The sequence below is a fragment of the Salvelinus namaycush genome, chromosome 5, assembly GCF_016432855.1.
Source record: "Salvelinus namaycush isolate Seneca chromosome 5, SaNama_1.0, whole genome shotgun sequence".
NCBI lineage: Eukaryota > Metazoa > Chordata > Actinopteri > Salmoniformes > Salmonidae > Salvelinus > Salvelinus namaycush.
Window position 1 is genome coordinate 19,318,212 of NC_052311.1, and position 15,022 is coordinate 19,333,233.

The following is a 15,022-nucleotide window of genomic DNA, read 5'->3' on the forward strand; positions in this document are numbered from 1 at the left end:
TTCTCACATAGGTGTTCCTTTTGTCCAGGTGGGAAAGGGCAGTGGAGTGCAATAGAGATTGCGTCATCTGTTGATCTGTTAGGGCGGTATGCAAATTGGAGTGGGTCTAGGGTTTCTGGGATAATGTCCGTTAGCGATTAGCCAGCCGATAGTGATTAGCCAGCCGATAGCGATTAGCCAGCCGATAGCGATTAGCCAGCCGATAGCGATTAGCCAGCCGATAGCGATTAGCCAGCCGATAGCGATTAGCCAGCCGATAGCGATTAGAATGGGGCTTGGATCGATGTTTAATCACTATTTTTTGGCGGGGAATCAAACTGATGAGCATCACCATTCTTTAACAGGTGATATTCTTAATCATTAGTCACAAATGGTTCAATAGTATATAATACCCCCGTTTTTACACTAATAATAACTACGATTTTACCCTTTTATTATGGATATAAAAAGATAGCAAATCATATTTTACAGCAAGGTATCGCTTTCTCCCTTATAGCATCATCAACAACACATTTGACAATGCACTGAGGCAGTGGTGGACATTCTATTAACACACACCAGCTCAATAGGATGTTATTCAACTTTGACTGGACTGCCCTTGAAGTGAACTGGACTTAAGGGTATGGCTCTGCACTCTATTGTTTGGGTGCATCGCAGCGAAAAAATGACCAAAATGGCTTAATTCAAAAGCCAGAGCCTGTCCAGACTGTTGAGACAGTACAAGTGATCTCTCTTCTGGTCCCCTTGGGGAATCTTATGATGCTGGGAGATGGCAGTCATTCGTGCTTAATAGAGCAGGGAAAAAAACAAAATGGAAAAAGAGAAACCTGCATTGGTAATGGCAAGGGCAAACTCCATGTCCCAGGCCATAGATGTGCAAACCCAGACACATTCAAGACACACACAAGAGCAATATAAGAGACAACGGAAATACCACCCCAAACTCTTTTGTTATTTGTTTCCTTAGTCCATTGTTGATATAGTCCCAAAATGTTTTGCTTTTCAGCTATCAAGTTCTCAAGATATTTAAACTTTCAAAATACAGAAATACAGCCGTTTTTTTGCATCAAAATGCATCATACCGGCTGTATTTCTGTATTTTAAAAGTGATATATCTTGATAACTTGATTGCTGACAGGTGAAACATTTTGGGACTATATCAACAACGGACTAATGAAAGAAATACCAAAATATCATTTTGGAATGGAATTTTCCTTTAAGACTGACTCATTCACGGCACACCCCTCCACATACAAACATACCTCTTCCCCGTCATTGAGTACGATGGTGCTGGCCCGCTCGACCACGGCAAACACCATGACGGCACACAGCTCCCTCCTCACAGACATGGTCATGTTGGCAAACGCTGGCAGCTGATGCATGAACTCCAGTAATTGCTCTGTGGAAAGGTTGGAGAGGGGGAGTAGAGAGGGAGTGGTGGTTAGGAAGGTCTTGACACAGAGGAGAGAGGACGAGCGTAGGAGGACTTGGCAGTCCTTCACTCTTCCTTCACCCTCTGTGTGGCTTTGGACAAAAAAAGGGCACAGCTAGTGCGAGAGAAGGTGCATTAAATTCAACCCCACAAGTGATGAGTACCCAACAATGGGATGATTATCTGAAGAACACTAAGGCAAACTATCAACTTAATTTTCATAGACAGAAAAAACTGCATGAGCATGAAAGGAAAAGCGACCTTTTGCATTCACTTCTAAGTGTGTCAACATTAATCAAATCTCATTTGGGGCTTCAGCTTGGCTGTATAGGGCATTGCCTGTCCTGATTCCTGCCCCATGCATTTTTCTGGCTCCTTGAAATAGCTCATTGCGGGAGCCAGGGAAGGACTCCATCCCTGTGCTAGGCGCCTAAAGTAAGTCTGGGGTGCGGGCTGACCTGTGCTTGGCATGGCAACAGTGTCGTGTGGGAATCCTGCGGAAGCACTGAAACTTTAATGCGCCGGGAGAGGCGAGGACATGCGACGTTGACCTAGAAAAGCCTGTCGGCAGAGAGAGCAGGAAGGGGAGGGGCGGCGGGGAGGTTGTGGGGTTCGTCGAGGGGCACCGGGGTACTCTCTCTCTCCATCTGCATCCACTAGATCAGCCACACATCACATCTACAGCTAAGCTTTCTATGTGAGTAAATGTGAACTAATCTCTTCTTTTGGCTCCTTATCATTGTAGCTGTACTGATGCTAACATGCCTATGATATCACAGTCTTCATGTGGCACAGAAAGAATAGAACTGAGGGCTAAAATAAATTCACCTAAAGAAAGCATTGAAGCACGAAGGCCTGCAGATGGACACATAATTCACGGTAGCTAGCTAATACAGAGGGGCAGGGTTGAGATACACCAAGGGCGGGGCACTGGGAGAGGGGGCGTCGCTGTGGATTGTTTGATTAAAATCGTGAATGCTTGATTAAACTCTGATGAGCCTACAAAGGGGACTCAGATTAGGATTTCCCCTTAGTGAACAAAGCCAAATCTAATTGGCTCCCATTGCTTTTCCAAATGTCTTGCCAGAAAACAGCAAGCACTCACATACAATGTATTTTTTAGCAGTAGTAATAGGCATTATAACCGTTGTTTCTAGATTTTAAGAGTTTAACGGTGGTGTGGAACAGTCATCCCCTTCTGTGTAATTGGAGCCAGGAAGCAACATAGCAAAGAAGGGAGGGAAGTGGGGGGTACCCTGCCTAGTGCCTACACAATGGTAGGGGAAACACTGGCACACCACAGCTAAATACATTTTGGTTCCCAGAACATTGTGAGTAGGCTACTTTTTAATCAATCAAAGGGGAACCTTGAGGGAATGTTAGGGGAACATTCTGTGTGCTAGCAGGGACTCACCTATGTCGTCATCGGTGCGGTCCATTGGGTCCTTCTCCAGGCAGTCCCGCACGATGTCACGGCTCATGAGGGGGTCCGACGCTCGCTCGATGTCCTCCTCGTCATCGTCCTCCTCTGAGTCAACGGCGGTCTCGGGCAGGCCGCTGAGGTCCATGTCGCCTGGCTCGTTTTCCGTGGCCTGAGGGCCAGAAGAGAGGATGGATGTCGGTCAGTCATCATGGATCAAGTCATCCAGGATCAACAAAAACACAACGGCTTTCTCCATCATAACAACCACCATCAATCTTAGTTTTAATAACATGAGTGCAGGAAAATGGTCACTGGTCCATACTAAGCATGTCGGCTCCATCCATCTACTCCAAGTAGTAACAGCTGCACACTGGTGGTCTGAGATGAGGTTGGTAAATCTAAATCAGGGTTTTGGTGCAAAAACTTCACATAAGGGCTGGTAAACAAAACAACGGCAAGAAGCCGACCCTTTCAATTCAATGCTTCAAAAGCGACAACAATGTCTGAACATCTAGCCTGTTTAGTGAGAATGATACGTCTGAGAGACACACATCAACACTGCATACCAAAGCACCCCGCTATGCATAAAACACCCAGCTAATTATCTCACATCTCTCCCTCTCCGGGCTCCCCATTTCTCTCTCTGGGCTCCCCATTTCCACTTAGACACTGACAACCTCTGAAAGAGTGATAAAATATGTACGTAGTAAAGAGAGAGAAAAACTAACAAAGAGAGGGAGCAAAAGTAACGCAATTGACAATGTCACACTGATATTAATAGAGATCTTAGCACTGTACATCCATCAAGGCTTCTCACATACTATACATATCGCTGAGAGGCTATATTGTGTGTTTCATGCTCTCAACACGAGCCCCTCGGAACGAAATCCAGGCACGAAACACAGGGAGATGACACCTAAAAACCCTCCCCTCCTGTTGAGTGCTAACCGACTCCTCTTACCTGAATAAGGTGTCGAAACTCCAGCCTTTTCACTGAGAGAGACGAAAACAATGTTGCCTTCGCAAACTGCCTGCAGCAGCCTAGTCCAAGACGCATCTTTACCGCCCGGGCTGCCAGTCGTGTTTAAATTTTTCAGAGATTCAAAGAGTCCCTGTCTCTCACCAAACGTAGCCCTATGTCATTTATCCTTAACCATAATGTGCAAATGTCTCATTAATGATTCAAGGTGCTGTCTGACTAGCCACTCAGGCGTCAGGAGGTAAGCGAAGTGGGAGGGGCAGGGGAGGGGCCTGATGGGGCGAGAGAGCGAAGGGGCGGGGTTATTCCGTTGGGGAAGGGGTTCGTAAGGTGTGGACTTGGCGTGAAACAGAGGAAAATCTGAAGATTGAGGTATGTCGGTTCCCTATGCGACAGGGAATAACTGAGGTGGTGAGATGGGAAAATCCTAGAAAACTGTCTTGAACTCATCTGGAAATCTCAGCAGCAGTGAAATCAGAGAAAACAGCCATCAGTCTTCAGCTTGATATGAAAGTCAATGTCTGATGCCGAAACCCGGTAGAACACACAGCTATATTCCACATGAACAAACATTGCTGGCATGCTGCAAATCTCAGGAGACAAAAAAAAAAGTTAAGTCCTAAAATAGCAGACCCTATTACTTATCTACAGTAGGCGCTAAGCTAGTCCTCGCACGGTAGCATTCATTTACTAATATCGCTGTATGTCAATTCCATATTACCACCCACCTAGATTTATGAACCAGCCTTATAATAAATGAAATACTCGTAAGTAGTGCGTCAATCATCATTCAGAAGTGTGTGCCTCGGGAGGTTGCAACACGTTCAAATTTGATTCGGACATCATTTCCACTGAGTTACACAATGTTAGACAGTCCAGTGGGAATGCTGAACCATTAAAAATGTCAAATGTTCTCGGAATACAGAGCAAGTCAGAACCCCTCTGTGTGTGTGATCCATAAATGTGTGGTGAGCAAAAAAAGAAAAGGGTGTGGGTGGTTAATATTTCAACAGGGCTATTTTTGGATCAATGCTTTCAAGCCTCCTTCTGAAGAACCAATTTCATGATTTATTCAGAGGCAAAACAGTCTGCCATGTTTGCCAGGCAGTGACAGAGGATGCAGCTCTATTCTTCTCTCTGGGAGGAGAGACAATGGGGCACTCCAGCTGACATGGCTCGTGGATGAGAGGACTCCGACGAACAAGGGGCATCATCGCCAAGAGCTTTACCCTGGTAAACGTCCATCTTTGAATAGATCTTACACATACAGTCCTGTGATTTGTGTTGTCCTTAAGATTGTCAAATATATATGGTGTTGTCCTTATCACCGAGTTATCATCCTAGAGGCTGGCACAACAAATACAGATCAACTGCTAAAACATCTGAGTCCATTGATATTGTTATTCACTGACTACTATTCCTGTGTTTTTACATTGTACAACCCTCTTTCACTCTGTGCTCTAGCCCTTATAACAGATAAACTTTTCCTGAACTACTACTGGTTCAGCCATTTTCTACAAGCTTTGAAGACGAAGTGGGCCTGGATCGTCTCTATTAGTAAGACCGAATATATATATATATATATATATATATGCATACAGTGGGGAGAACAAGTATTTGATACACTGATGATTTTGCAGGTTTTCCTACTTACAAAGCATGTAGAGGTCTGTAGAAAATCACATTGTATGATTTTTAAGTAATTAATTTGCATTTTATTGCATGACATAAGTATTTGATCACCTACCAACCATAAGAATTCCGGCTCTCACAGACCTGTTAGTTTTTCTTTAAGAAGCCCTCCTGTTCTCCACTCATTACCTGTATTAACTGCACTTGTTTGAACTCTTTACCTGTATGAAAGACACCTGTCCACACACTCAATCAAACAGACTCCAACCTCTCCACAATGGCCAAGACCAGAGAGCTGTGTAAGGACATCAGGGATAAAATTGTAGACCTGCACAAGGCTGGGATGGGCTACAGGACAATAGGCAAGCAGCTTGGTGAGAAGGCAACAACTGTTGGCGCAATTATTAGAACATGGAAGAAGTTCAAGATGAAGGTCAATCACCCTCGGTCTGGGGCTCCATGCAAGATATCACCTCGTGGGGCATCAATGATCATGAGGAAGGTGAGGGATCAGCCCAGAACTACACGGCAGGACCTGGTCAATGACCTGAAGAGAGCTGGGACCACAGTCTCAAAGAAAACCATTAGTAACACACTACGCCGTCATGGATTAAAATCCTGCAGCGCCCGCAAGGTCCCCCTGCTCAAGCCAGCGCATGTCCAGGCCCATCTGAAGTTTGCCAATGACCATCTGGATAATCCAGAGGAGGAATGGGAGAAGGTCATGTGGTCTGATGAGACAAAAATAGAGCTTTTTGGTCTAAACTCCACTCGCCGTGTTTGGAGGAGGAAGAAGGATGAGTACAACCCCAAGAACACCATCCCAACCGTGAAGCACGGAGGTGGAAACATCATTCTTTGGGGATGCTTTTCTGCAAAGGGGACAGGACGACTGCACCGTATTGAGGGGAGGATGGATGGGGCCATGTATCGCGAGATCTTGGCCAACAACCTCCTTCCCTCAGTAAGAGCATTGAAGATGGGTCGTGGCTGGGCCTTCCACCATGACAACGACCCGAAACACACAGCCAGGGCAACTAAGGAGTGGCTCCGTAAGAAGCATCTCAAGGTCCTGGAGTGGCCTAGCCAGTCTCCAGACCTGAACCCAATAGAAAATCTTTGGAGGGAGCTGAAAGTCCGTATTGCCCAGCGACAGCCCCGAAACCTGAAGGATCTGGAGAAGGTCTGTATGGAGGAGTGGGCCAAAATCCCTGCTGCAGTGTGTGCAAACCTGGTCAAGAACTACAGGAAACGTATGATCTCTGTAATTGCAAACAAAGGTTTCTGTACCAAATATTAAGTTCTGCTTTTCTGATGTATCAAATAATTATGTCATGCAATAAAATGCAAATGAATTACATAAAAATCATACAATGTGATTTTCTGGATTTTTGTTTTAGATTCCGTCTCTCACAGTTGAAGTGTACCTATGATAAAAATTACAGACCTCTACATGCTTTGTAAGTAGGAAAACCTGCAAAATCGGCAGTGTATCAAATACTTGTTCTCCCCACTATATATATATATAGAGAGAGAGCGAGAGAAAGAGCGAGAAGATGAGGGATTTAATGGAGCCGCTACAGCAGACCTGTTAATGAGGACCTAGCAGATGGCCCTAAGACTGGATCAGGGCCTGGGCACAGTAGAGCTTGTTCACAACCTGTCCCCACCCCTTCACATGTACATACGCGTGCGCGCACACAATATTTACTCTACACAGATCGTGCGTGTGCACACACAAACGGCAACAGACTGATACCGACTAATGCGCACACACACACACACACACAAATGCACTCACAGATACACAGACAGCAGGTTACGACGTCGGGAGCCAATGAGGTGCCTGCGTGTGGTAAGAGGATTAGGTGTGATTGGCTATGGGGCCTGACTACAGTCACGAGATGGGGGGGCGGGGGGACTGTTCTGTTATATTGGCGTTTAAAAAGGGTTGAGGGGGGATGTTGGTGGGACGTTGTTGGTTGGGAGGTTATGGGCCTGCTAACCTGGTAGGCTGCTTCTTCCAAAGTGTGGGGGGGGGGGGGGGCGGCTTCTCCATGGGCATTTATTGGACTTTATGGGGAAGTTGGAAGTAAGTTATGGGGGACGTTGTGGGGAAAGGGGCCTGCGCTTACCTGATATATGTCTGACAGGCTGCTGCTTCCAGAGTCGCTGGTGATACTACATCCTGAGTGGCTGGAAGACACGTGGGTCACCTGTGGGTGCAAGCCGTCGGCCAGGTGGAGTCGGCTGAAGTCTGCGGGGAGCTGCACACACACGCCACACACGCACACAAACAGACAGATGGTCAGTTTCACCAGTCTCAACCCACTCACACCACCCACGCATGGCTGTCAGGCATTTAAAAGGCACTTGGCTACATGGTGGGTGCAACACTTGTTTAGCCCTGACCAAAACATTGTCAATATTAGACATTAGCGTTGCATAGATGTTTGCATGGCATGTGTAGCCTTTTGCCTCTGTGTAGGGCACAGGTGGAGTTAGAGGAACTAGTTCCCAAGTGAAAATGTAGAAATGATGTGACAGTGGGTGAGTTGAGATCCCAGAGGGATTCTTGATTCTAGTTGTAATTTATTAATCTTCTTCAGTTCATTTGATGTCCCTCTACATTAATTTAATTTAAATTAGAAAGGCCTTAACCCATCTCATTCTCCTGTGATTACTTACATAGCCATCTTAATAGAACATACGTGAACAAATTTTAATGAAGCTTGCGCATTAAACGCTAAACTACTTCCAAATAATTAATAATCAAACTCGCAGCTGTTAATTAAATTTCCCACTTTTATGGCATCCGTGGAGAACATTTAAAGAGTTTAACACAATCTAAGTTTTAGTCCGAAAACAAGAGGTATTTATTTAACATGAAAATAATTATTTTAAAACGTAGCTCAACATTTTAAGCCCCTCTGTAATAGCACCAATTACCCGACACTTATAAGTGCATACAACCAAGATCAATTAAATTTGAAAGTGCAGGCGGTTGGTTGGCAAACCTTGCCGTTCTGTTTCCTGTCCATATTTACTGAGTTCCTTGTGTGTATGGAAAGTATCCCTAGACCAAGCAGCCGGGGCAGTTGGGTAGCCCTAGGCCAAGCAGCCGGGGGAGTTGGGTAGCCCTAGGCCAAGCAGCCGGGTAGCCCTAGGCCAAGCAGCCGGGGCAGTTGGGTAGCCCTAGGCCAAGCAGCCGGGTAGCCCTAGGCCAAGCAGCCGGGGCAGTTGGGTAGACCTAGGCCAAGCAGCCGGGGCAGTTGGGTAGCCCTAGGCCAAGCAGCCGGGTAGCCCTAGGCCAAGCAGCCGGGGCAGTTGGGTAGCCCTAGGCCAAGCAGCCGGGTAGCCCTAGGCCAAGCAGCCGGGTAGCCCTAGGCCAAGCAGCCGGGTAGCCCTAGGCCAAGCAGCCGGGGCAGTTGGGTAGCCCTAGGCCAAGCAGCCGGGTAGCCCTAGGCCAAGCAGCCGGGTAGACCTAGGCCAAGCAGCCGGGTAGACCTAGGCCAAGCAGCCGGGTAGACCTAGGCCAAGCAGCCGGGGCAGTTGGGCAGCCCTAGGCCAAGCAGCCCTAGGCCGGGTAGCCCTAGGCCAAGCAGCCGGGGCAGTTGGGTAGACCTAGGCCAAGCAGCCGGGTAGCCCTAGGCCAAGCAGCCAGGTAGCCCTAGGCCAAGCAGCCGGGGCAGTTGGGTAGACCTAGGCCAAGCAGCCGGGTAGCCCTAGTCCAAGCAGCCGGGTAGCCCTAGGCCAAGCAGCCGGGTAGCCCTAGGCCAAGCAGCCGGGGCAGTTATGTAGCCCTAGGCCAAGCAGCCGGGGCAGTTGGGTACTAGGTCTTGCGTGCTGATGTAACCGACTGGGGTTCAAACCCGGGTATCGAGCATTTCACAAGATTGTGTTAGCCTGTTGAGCTAAAACCTTGATAAGACTTCAGTACCAATGGCAACAAGCATGTATAATTACCAGACTCCAAGATACACTGTGGTGTTAAGTCACACAGACTCATTCCTAGACATATGAAGATGATTGAGCGACACACCACCACCACAAGTCCCAGGGCAGAATTAACATTAAAAAGGTAGAATCCGCAGTTGCTACATCCACTTTTGGACGTATAAATTAATGATTTACACCCATTGATTTTTGAAGAATATAATGTATAAATGCCTCGAACTTGGTTCAACTGTCACACTGCATGAGAACCCAAAAATAGAAGTTTATATTTACATTGGAGTAAAACAAACAAACATTGTATCGCCTCATCCTGGTTAAAACTATCATTTTGATTTTATGGATGCCATCCTTGCATCCATAGCTCTGTCTATAAATTTGAGTGGTTACATTTCTCAAGGCCCATCCCTCAGCTTTTTACCAAAACAGAGGTGGGGTGTACACTTTGTTTCAAGTGCGGAATCTAGCTTTAAAGCTACTGGTGCAAAATGGTGTGAAATCTCAAGATGTCTAACTAGTCTAGCAAAAGAAGAACAATGACAAGTGCTATTCGCAATCTGGAGCATGAATCCACAAGCACATCTATCCAAACTGACCCACCCTATGTTAGGAGTGGAAATACCATTAGGTTAAATGTAACAAAAGAAGATATAGGCTACTCCAGAGGCATAGTTGAATATGAATATTTGAGTGTTTTAAATGTTTAATTGATCTATTTATTACTTAAATTATTAAATGTAAAGGAGGCAGTTGCTCCTTAAAGCCAACCCCTGGCCGCGACACAGGCATTGATTTCTATTTAACCTTTATTTTGACATGGAGTCATGCATTAATATTTTAGTCTTCACACCTAAAAGCCCAGCGCATGTGATACAACTAATTTTGCTCTTTATTTAGCCATCTTACATATAAAACCTTATTTGCGCATCAAAAAATGTGAATAACTCACCACAGGTTAATAAGAAGGGTGTGCTTGGAATGCTGCACATAACTCTGCATTGTCTCAGTCTTAAATCATTTCCCCCACGCAGTCTGTGCCTGTGTTTAGTTTTCATGCTAATGAGGGCCGAGAATCCACTCTCACATAGGTACATGGTTGCAAAGGGCATCAGTGTCTTAACATCGCGATTTTCCAAGGCAAGACACTCTGAGCGCAGCCCAATCCAGAAATCTGGCACAGGCTTCTGATTAAATAAAATGTTCATAGAACCGTTTGTTGCAATTTCGATGAGGCTCTCTTGCTCATGTATCGGTAAGTGGACTGGAGGCAGGGCATGAAAGGGATAATGAATCTAGTTGTTTGTGTCGTCCGTTTCGGGAAAGTACCTGCGTAATTGCGCACCCAGCTCACTCAGGTGCTTCGTTAAATCCCATTTGACCGTAAATCACATTGTCCGTAAGCTTGAGTTCATTTGCACACCAAAAAAAACATACAATGACGGAAAGACCTGTGTGTTGTCCTTGTTAAAACCTCTTAAGATCGGACCCTTTTTTCAATTATCGCCTAAAATGACATAACCAAATCTAACTGCCTGTAGCTCAGGACCTAAAGAAGGATACGCATATTCTTGAAACAACTTGAAAGGAAACACTGAAGTTTGTGGAAATGTGAAATGAATGTAGGAGAATATAACACATTAGATCTGGTAAAAGATAATACAAAGGAAAAAAACATGCATTTTTTTGTTCTTTTTTGTACCATCATCTTTGAAATGCAAGAGAAAAGCCATAATATATTATTCTAGCCCAGGCGCAATTTACATTTTGGCCACTAGATCAGGGCGTCGCAGCCAGACAGAAAATGTGAGAAGCAGAAACTAGAACAGGAGAATAGTACTGCTCCAGATACTAGGCCTATACTCCTAAACATGCTCTTCACAACCACCAAGTATATGTGAGCAGGTAAACAGTCATGAAACATTAAAAGTATCATCCAAAATTAAGTTTTCCCCAAATGATTTTTTTGAATTGAAATAAAGCACTATGTTGCTGATGGATTATGAGGAAACACCTTCAATAAGAGACATTCTGGAGGTCTCACATGGTTCACAAATGGAATAGATTGGATGTGGAATACATTTGGAGGTTCATTTGATACTAAATCAGTTTGACTCATGTCCCTTGATTCATGTTCATAGTAAATCTCAGACTCCATGTGGAGGGGTAGAGAGAGGCTGAGGAGGAGGGGTAGAGAGAGGCTGAGGAGGAGGGGTAGAGAGAGGCTGAGGAGGAGGGGTAGAGAGAGGCTGAGGAGAAGGGGTAGAGAGAGGCGTAGAGAGAGGCTGAGGAGGAGGGGTAGAGAGAGGCTGAGAAGGAGAGGTAGAGAGAGGCTGAGGAGAAGGGGTAGAGAGAGGCGTAGAGAGAGGCTGAGGAGGAGGGGTAGAGAGAGGCTGAGGAGGAGGGGTAGAGAGAGGCTGAGGAGGAGGGGTAGAGAGAGGCTGAGGAGGAGAGGTAGAGAGAGGCTGAGGAGAAGGGGTAGAGAGAGGCGTAGAGAGAGGCTGAGGAGAAGGGGTAGAGAGAGGCGTAGAGAGAGGCTGAGGAGGAGGGGTAGAGAGAGGCTGAGGAGGAGGGGTAGAGAGAGGCTGAGGAGGAGGGGTAGAGAGAGGCTGAGGAGGAGAGGTAGAGAGAGGCTGAGGAGGAGAGGTAGAGAGAGGCTGAGGAGGAGGGGTAGAGAGAGGCTGAGGAGAAGGGGTAGAGAGAGGCTGAGGAGAAGGGGTAGAGAGAGGCTGAGGAGAAGGGGTAGAGAGAGGCGTAGAGAGAGGCTGAGGAGAAGGGGTAGAGAGAGGCGTAGAGAGAGGCTGAGGAGGAGGGGTAGAGAGAGGCTGAGGAGGAGGGGTAGAGAGAGGCTGAGGAGGGGTAGAGAGAGGCTGAGGAGGAGGGGTGGAGAGAGGCTGAGGAGGGGTGGAGAGAGGCTGAGGAGGAGGGGTAGAGAGAGGCTGAGGAGAAGGGGTAGAGAGAGGCGTAGAGAGAGGCTGAGGAGGAGGGGTAGAGAGAGGCTGAGGAGGAGGGGTAGAGAGAGGCTGAGGAGGAGGGGTAGAGAGAGGCTGAGGAGGAGGGGTAGAGAGAGGCTGAGGAGGAGGGGTGGAGAGAGGCTGAGGAGGAGGGGTAGAGAGAGGCGTAGAGAGAGGCTGAGGAGGAGGGGTAGAGAGAGGCGTAGAGAGGCTGAGGAGGAGGGGTAGAGAGAGGCTGAGGAGGAGGGGTAGAGAGAGGCTGAGGAGGAGGGGTAGAGAGAGGCTGAGGAGGAGGGGTAGAGAGAGGCTGAGGAGGAGGGGTAGAGAGAGGCTGAGGAGGAGGGGTAGAGAGAGGCTGAGGAGGAGGGGTAGAGAGAGGCTGAGGAGGAGGGGTAGAGAGAGGCTGAGGAGGAGCGGTAGAGAGAGGCTGAGGAGGAGCGGTAGAGAGAGGCTGAGGAGGAGGGGTAGAGAGAGGCTGAGGAGGAGGGGTAGAGAGAGGCTGAGGAGGAGAGGTAGAGAGAGGCTGAGGAGGAGGGGTAGAGAAAGGCTGAGGAGGAGGGGTAGAGAGAGGCTGAGGAGGAGGGGTAGAGAGAGGCTGAGGAGGAGGGGTAGAGAGAGGCTGAGGAGGAGGGGTAGAGAGAGGCTGAGGAGGAGGGGTAGAGAGAGGCTGAGGAGGAGGGGTAGAGAGAGGCGTAGAGAGAGGCTGAGGAGGAGAGGTATTAACATTGGTTGTAATGACTCAATCAACAGCTTTTTAAGGTGTGAAAACTGACGACTCTGTTCTGTTCCTGGAATAAACACTTCCAAATTCTCCATATTCTACGGAAAATGTTTCTGGTTACTAAATCACGCGTCAATATTCCTCACTTACAGTTGGCTATATAAATGTTTTAAACAGGAACCACCACAGAATTGTAGATTAGGCATATTATGAGTAGTAGTAGAGAGCACACCAGGTCAAGAAATTTAAATAGTTGTTGTAGCACTTCGAAACAGTGACACGTTATTCAACAGACTGAAAGCCAAACCAACAGCCTAAATTGGTCTTCTCAATCAAAGCAGAGGCTGTGGTGTGAATGTGTGTATGCATGCATGTGTGTGTGTGTGTGTGTGTGTGTGTGTGTGTGTGTGTGTGTGTGTGTAGCCCACACCCCCAACACATTCACACCCAAAATACCATTGTGAATGGGATGTCATTACAGTGTATCAAAGATGGCCGTCACATTTCATTAACTGTCTCAGTGCACAGAACTAAAATGATTCACCAGGTGGGCTAGAGCCAGAACCAGGCCACAAGCCCCTCATCTGGTCACAACCCCTCTGGACCCCCTTCAGCAGAGTACAGACACAGAGTAGTGGACCCTGAATGGTGTTACAATGATGAAGATCTTATACAATTGCAGTCTGCAATGAACAAACTGAATGACATTCCTTGGCACTATGTATTTAGTGGAAATATCATCTTACATGACTGAACACTGAATTGATACACATTAACTACAACTGCAGTCTGTAATGAACATCATTGATATTTAATGGCACTATAGAACATGGGGCAATGTTATTGTATTTTCATTTCATGAAGACAAAAATCAATGCTGCCTATAAACTGGGGCACAACGTTATTGTCCTATTTGATAAGAATGCTGGGTGCAGAAATCAATGCTACCTACAGACTAGCCTGAGATGGACTGCATTTCAAATGTATGGTGGAACAGACTGCCGATTCCACCCTGATGTAGACTTGCATGGTGGATAAACAGAACAAGAAGCGATTAGGCCCGGGACGATAACAGTACCGCGACACTCGTTAGTATCGTGGGCATGGAAACAAACCGCAAACTAAAGTGGATTTAACTTCTTTAGGAAAACAGCCCAAATGTTGGAAACAAACTGTTGTCATCCACAATACTGTACATACAGCAGGTTTTTTTAAATACCAAAGAGTGAGCTGCTTCGTGTTTTCATTTTTGCCATGGAATATACACTGCTCAAAAAAATAAAGGGAACACTTAAACAACACAATGTAACTCCAAGTCAATCACACTTCTGTGAAATCAAACTGTCCACTTAGGAAGCAACACTGATTGACAATAAATTTCACATGCTGTGTTGCAAATGGAATAGACAAAAGGTGGAAATTATAGGCAATTAGCAAGACACCCCCAATAAAGGAGTGATTCTGCAGGTGGTGACCACAGACCACTTCTCAGTTCCTATGCTTCCTGGCTGATGTTTTGGTCACTTTTGAATGCTGGCAGTGCTCTTACTCTAGTGGGTGCATGAGACGGAGTCTACAACCCATACAAGTGGCTCAGGTAGTGCAGCTCATCCAGGATGGCACATCAATGCGAGCTGTGGCAAGAAGGTTTGCTGTGTCTGTCAGCGTAGTGTCCAGAGCATGGAGGCGCTACCAGGAGACAGGCCAGTACATCAGGAGACGTGGAGGAGGCCGTAGGAGGGCAACAACCCAGCAGCAGGACCGCTACCTCCGCATTTGTGCAAGGAGGAGCACTGCCAGAGCCCTGCAAAATGACCTCCAGCAGGCCACAAATGTGCATGTGTCAGCATATGGTCTCACAAGGGCTCATCTCGGTACCTAATGGCAGTCAGGCTACCTCTGGCGAGCACATGGAGGGCTGTGCGGCCCC

At 46.9% G+C, this 15,022-nt stretch overlaps 1 protein-coding gene across 1 annotated transcript in view; it reads right to left on the reverse strand.

The window, feature by feature from the left end:
• The window catches only part of LOC120048027 (rap guanine nucleotide exchange factor 2-like), a 148,149-nt gene that overhangs the window by 38,092 nt on the left and 95,035 nt on the right, over window positions 1-15,022 (reverse strand). Inside the window, exons 7-9 of the mRNA XM_038993699.1 lie at window positions 7,602-7,733; window positions 2,847-3,024; window positions 1,263-1,399 (exon numbers count right to left, since the gene is read on the reverse strand). Coding sequence (XP_038849627.1) covers window positions 1,263-1,399; window positions 2,847-3,024; window positions 7,602-7,733 — 447 coding nt within the window. The remainder of the gene's footprint in view (window positions 1-1,262; window positions 1,400-2,846; window positions 3,025-7,601; window positions 7,734-15,022) is intronic.